The sequence below is a fragment of the Volvox carteri genome (assembly GCF_000143455.1).
Source record: "Volvox carteri f. nagariensis unplaced genomic scaffold VOLCAscaffold_32, whole genome shotgun sequence".
Lineage (NCBI taxonomy): Eukaryota > Viridiplantae > Chlorophyta > Chlorophyceae > Chlamydomonadales > Volvocaceae > Volvox > Volvox carteri.
Genome location: NW_003307575.1, coordinates 353,274 through 359,280, shown reverse-complemented (window position 1 = coordinate 359,280; position 6,007 = coordinate 353,274). Strand labels below are relative to the sequence as shown.

The window sequence follows — 6,007 nt, the reverse complement described above, 5'->3', positions numbered from 1 at the left end:
AGGCTGAAGCGAGAGATCGAGATCCACGTACAACTCGTCCACAGACACGTGGTCCGTCTCTACGCTGCTTTCATGGTGCGTTGAGCAGGCCGTTCGTAAGCAATATCACAGGATGAGCTCGTCGGCCTTGCTTTGCTAGCCCATACTTCTGCTAGCCCCTACCTGGTTACAGAAAAAGACCACTATGAATGCCGGGATGATGTTGGCTGGGATGTACAGGCCAGGACTGCTTGGCGAGGGTGGGTGCTGCTTGGGCGCTGGTGTATCCCAAGTTTTAAATTCTTGCCAAGCCACAAAGGTCCTTGTTGTGCCGTGCAGGACGCGGGTGATCGAGTGGTGCTCGTCCAGGAGTATGCGGCGCAGGGCGATCTGTACGGCTTCATGCAGCGGTGCGGCGGCCGCATGCCACCTGAACAGGTGCGGTGAGCTGCTTTGCAGGGCAGGGTAGCCGGTTAGGGGGGATTAAAACGGACGGGCTCTTGCGGGTGACCAGGTACACGTGATGAGGCAAAGAGATGGTGCGACAAACTAGCGGAGTGCATAAAAACCTTGCGAAGTTCACGAATACGTGTTTGTAAGTGTTTTAAAGATAGTCGCACCAAGCTCCCATCCATACGTAAATGGCGCTGGCAAGGTTGCCAAGCAAATATCGGTATCGGATTGCTTCAGCGCATTCTGCTGAGGGTGAGGCTTGCAAGCTGCTGGCGAAACAGGAACCGTTTGGCCCGTCGTGTGCTGCGATTATCTGTGATCAACGGGCATGTGCGTACGGTAGGCTGGTGGTGCCGTCTGTCACGCCTCAGGTCAGCAACTTCAGTCCAGTCCGCTTCCGGGGTTAACTGTGACGATAACACAGAAGTTACGAACGGAGCCAGGGTGACCATACTCATATGCTTCAATGCGATGCACGTGTCGAAACTCAAACTTAAGCCGATAATTACCCCCAAACGACAAAAATTGTATGCCTTTCTACTAAAATATTTTCATAAAGAATTAAGGACGAATAATACTAATCTGTACCAACAAACCCTCTAAAGCCACATTTTTCCTTTGCATCCCAAGCGAACAGCTTTACGATGCAATCTCTCCTTACCCGATTCCGCTGATTTTCTTTGTCACAAAGCATTCGATAACAGAGCCGATCCAAAATCTTTCAACCAACGTAACTCTAAACTGTTTTAACACCCCATGGTGGCTCTCTCCTATCTTGTTCCCCTCACCGCGTTCCCCTCACAACACAGGTTGCTGACGGTGTGATGCGGCCCTTCCTGGAGGCCCTGTCCTACCTTCACTCCAGGGGAGTCTGCCACCGGGATATTAAGGTAGGAAGGCACACACCTCGTAATGCAGTTACACGTGCAAGCTGCCAGTATCTTGGCAAGCTGCTTGGACTTAGACTCACGCGGGCGGATGCCTGCAACTACGATAGCGAATAGCACACGCGACATCGTGCAAGGCAAGTAATACGTAAACGTGGCTCTACTAAATTGATTGACAGCAGGACTCGCACATGCCCTGTTTTGCTTCTGGCACCACTCCAAGGCTTCATCCCCCTAACCTGCTACGCGTGGCTTTCACCCTGCACCCGCAGCCCGAAAACATTCTGCTTTCTCAGAACTGGCGGCTGCTGTTGGCGGATTTCGGCGTCAGCATCGACCTGAACCAGGAGCGAGCCGTCACCCGTGCCGGCACTGAGGGCTACATGGCGCCCGAGGTGGAGCGATGCCCCCTCAAGCATGCGCCGCATGAGAACAAGGACGACCCCAGATACGCCTACTCAACAGCAGTGGTGCGTGTGATGGGGAGGGGGAAGTGAGGAAAGTTCGCAGTGTGGCAAAAGGAAGGGTTGCTGGAAACGGCTAGGATGGTGCGATTCCGTCGGTCGAGGGGCAACCCAGCCATCAAAGTCGTAGTTGACAGCTCAAATAACCCTCTTAGCTAGGCTGGGTGCTGGAGATGTCGCAGCTGTGTCCCTTGCAGCATCACAGCGCGGCGCCCGGACTCCGAAGATTCGACGAAGGAACTCTGGAAACCCACACGGCGCATCCTGTCCGGGCTAGCACAGTGCAATGCTGATGTCTGAGGACAAGGCTGAATCCTGGCAAGCATGTCTGTCTCTTTGTGACTTCAGTTCTTAGTAGCTGATGATGCACACACCACCACACTGCCCCCGCCCCGCACAGGATATTTGGGCCGGCGGCGTTCTGGCGTACGAGCTTATGGTGGGCTTTCCGCCGGTAGTGAAGTCCTCCCCAAGCACCGCGGCCGCTTCCTCAGCTGACAAACGCAGCGTTCCGGACGGCGATTCCGTCAGTGGCTTCGTCCGCAGCCAGATGACCCCTGCCTCGCTGCACTTCCCCGCCTCAGTGCCGCCCGCCGCACGTGACTTCGTGATTGCGGCGCTGGCGCCAGACCCCCTGGAGCGACCCACCGCGGCGCAGCTCCTTAGGCACCCATGGCTGCAGCCCAAAGCAGTGGTGCCTTTACCACCAGCAGAATCTCCTTCAGAAGCCATATCTGCATCCGCTGAAATTGCGGTTGGGACATCCCCAGGAGATCTGTGCGTGCGGAATGTGGCGGATCTGAGGGTTCCCAGGGCTCCTGGAGCAGTCGTTTCGGCGCCGGGGGGGTCATGGCCGGTGGTCAGAAGTGGAAGCCCGGCAAAGTCGGCCCTCTGCATACCTGCATGAGGCGCTTTCACGGGCGGGGCTACTCACACGAGCTGGGATTTACCTCAGTAGGAACTCCATTGCGACGTAGATCATGGAGGAGGACGGGGGGGGGACTTGCGGCTTCACACAATGTGGGGGTTTGCCTATCTTGGTAGGATTGCGGGCTGTCCAGACCCGCGTGGGCGGGGTCATTTCGTTTGGGAAGGTGGATTCTGGGAAAGATTGTTTGTGGATATGGATTTGGGAGTTCCTGAGAATGTGATGTACGTGTGCGTGTTTTCTTCAAGGATGATGCTCGTAGTGATTTGCGCGCATCGGGCTGCAGGGTTGTGCTGTTTGATGAGGTGTGATTGCCGGTTGGTTGCGGAACGTTCTGCCTCGCAGAATTCATGCTCTCGTGGATAAATCGTTCACGCAATAGGTCCATAAAACAGTTTGACCTTTTGCGTGCTGCGCTCAAGCAGGTAAAGAATGACTCTTAACTATATTAACAAGCCACAGAAGCTGACGCGCCAAGTTGCGGCATGCTGTAGGCCGATGGCCTTCTTTGGTACTAGCTAGAGCTCTGGTGTTGGTTGTTTGCGCCATGGCTTACTGTCGAAACTGTTTAGATGACGTTTAGTGGTATCATAATCAAGTATATAGCTATGATGTGCCTGCCGGAAATGCAATGCATCTGGTATTTCTCATTTATCACAGTGCTTGCATAGCGCGGCTACCTGTCCTCCTGTCCTGTTTGGAGGCGCTGTTTGCGACAGCTCAGAATGTCGCCTGCATTGATGAGATGCGCATGCGCGCGGAAATGTTAGGGTTTGATGATGAAGTATATCAAGTCTATGGCTGTTCAAGGGTGGCCAATAGTGCTATGCGTATTGTTCTCGCACCGGGCTCTGCCGTTCCGTTACCACTAGAAACTGAGTGTCACTCGACGCCTCTTTTCCTGGATCGCTTGCATAGACTGTGTTTGCCTTTCGAGTGGTGCTCTATCCCTCTCTATCTCTGTGAGTGGCAGAGGTGTTGGGTGTCGGTGCTGCGAGCATTAGTGATGTGTTTGGCAGAGTTTGGCCTTCCCCTGCAACCTGCTGGCTGTATCCACTACTAGGATGGTTTTACTCCAACAACCCCGTTTTATCCCATCCGCCAGGATTTGCGGTTTGATGTCGTGACGTAAAGAATGTGTGCGTAGCAATTGAGGCATACCGCTGTGTGCTTTGGTCGAGCACTTAGTGGTATCAGGGCCACACGTAATTGCCTTCTCCGTAATTCTTCAGTTTGAGAGGATCTTTGATCTGCTTGTGTGTTTTGATGCCTGATAGAGTTGTTTTTAGGATTCCTATTGGATCGAGCGACCATCAGCTGTGAGCTGCTGCCATGAGAGCGGAGAGTTTCTGCACGACCCCTCCACGCGTTGCCGGGGTTAAGGGCTGCAATCCCATAGGATCGGCCCCTTCTTAACATTATGACCCATGTCCGCGTAGACGCGCGCCGTTCGGCGCGCCCCCGGGCCCGACCTGGGAAGGCGGAGTGTAAATGTAAGGACAGGACGGATGGAACTGGAACTAAGTTAGGATAGGGACGTTTGGAAGTGCGGTCCGGCGCCTTTCGCTCCGTAGCGCTGGACATGGCCGGCACTGAAGGACGGAGGGCCGCCTTACTGCTTTTTTGCTAGCCCATGCTGAGTGAGAAATATGTGTTGGTATGTGCAGGCAGGGCAACCTTGCTTCGAAATGTCACAGTGCAGCACGCACGATTGCGTGGCGGTGAGAACGGCTGAGTTAAAGCCATATTATATCACGTTGCGAATAGCGATTGCGTAATTCTTCTCAGGTGCCTCTGAAACCTATTGGCATTGTCCAAAAGGTCATGGCCTGTTTGCAATTTGACAATTCTTGGTTTGCATTTTTAATCGCGTTTGAGCGCATGCGGATTCTGCAACCCGCAATTCGTGGTAATGTGTTTCTTGGAGTGACAGCTGCATCTAATGGAGGTTATCTCTGCATGAGACGCTGCGGAGCCTGCATAGGAAATTATTTGCACCAGAGGGGCCTTGTTGTCTTCTTGTTGACACGCTGTTAGCCGTGTCTGTTGTTTGCATTTTGCTCTCTTGTCTGGGTGAGAGGATGAGAGCTGTGCTGTGCTTGATAACACCGGTCTCCATTTCTACGTATTTTTCACACGCGCCCATGCGCCAGGAACATCACACACGGCATCTTATGTCATTACCGTCCTTTATTACTCCTCAAGCCCGCTATGGTCGCGGGGGCTTCGTTGGCAACCCTATGTGTGTTTGTGTGAAGTAGGGGGGTTATAGCTTCGCCCGTTGCCATTAACCTGGCAGTCCCTACCTTCAATGTTTACGGTCACACGCATCCTTCTCGCCCATGCCGACTTCTGCGAAGTCATGACGCCGGATAATCGGCAGCGCCTACTTCACTCCTGGTTGGCTCACAGGTTACTTATGCCATCACCTTTCATCGGCATGATGGTGTGTATCATCCTTTTACCGGTCGAAGGTAACAACCTTCATGCTCTATGTCGGGATCGATTCTGGTCCTTCCAGGTACACTATGCCGCGCCTTAGCGTAATTGCTGTGTCTAGAGACGCGCCTGCAGATGGCCTGCACGGCAATACATAGCAGTCCCTGTTTTACCATTTGCACAGACGCGTACGAATTTGAAGTTGCGGGTACATCGTGCTCTCGACTCATTCTGTCGATAGGCAATGACAGGTTCTAAAAGCCCTTGGTGAGGCTCCGTAAAAAATCTTAAAGACTGCGTGTCGAATGTAACCCGTCGTCGTTCGTTATCCCACGGCACGATTTTCTCCTCCTCATCCCTCTCCCGAGCCCCCAGAGCCTGCCAGCGCCTCCCATCATAAATGCAAAGCGCAGCCCGACGTTCGTTTGATCGTGGACCTCACCACGCAGGCGTTCCTCCGGAAAACTCCGGATATCTGCTTGCGGCTTCTAAAGGTCTGCACCAAGTACGCCCGCCTCCGCATGGGCGGGTGTGGACCCGAATTGCAGCTAAACGTACCATACGGACCTGCGACCAGCCTTACCTCGCCACGCGTGCGGACATCAGCGAAACCCAGCCAAGCAGAGCGCGGCGGCGGATGATGATGATGATGATGAAGATTCATAAAGCAATGGCATGTGCGCACACACTAGGCGAAAACGGCTGCCGCGAAGGGGCGTACCGAATAGGCTTCTTTAAGAGGGATGAGTGCAAGGATCCCATATGCATGACACGCTAGGAGGTGGCCGACACATACATATACGGTACTGAAAAGGAACGCAAGGGAGGCCCTCCTTAATGACGCTCGGTTGCCACGT

At 53.8% G+C, this 6,007-nt stretch overlaps 1 protein-coding gene across 1 annotated transcript; it reads left to right on the top strand.

Annotated features, from left to right (window-relative positions):
- On the top strand, positions 1-2,462 carry VOLCADRAFT_44554 (uncharacterized protein; the record flags this gene model as incomplete). The annotated part of the gene is made up of 6 exons (XM_002952813.1): positions 1-75; positions 319-417; positions 1,242-1,322; positions 1,592-1,714; positions 2,142-2,245; positions 2,315-2,462. Coding segments are annotated over 6 exons (630 nt in total), but the record flags the coding sequence as incomplete, so codon positions are not given.
- Between the last annotated feature and the right edge of the window lie 3,545 nt (positions 2,463-6,007).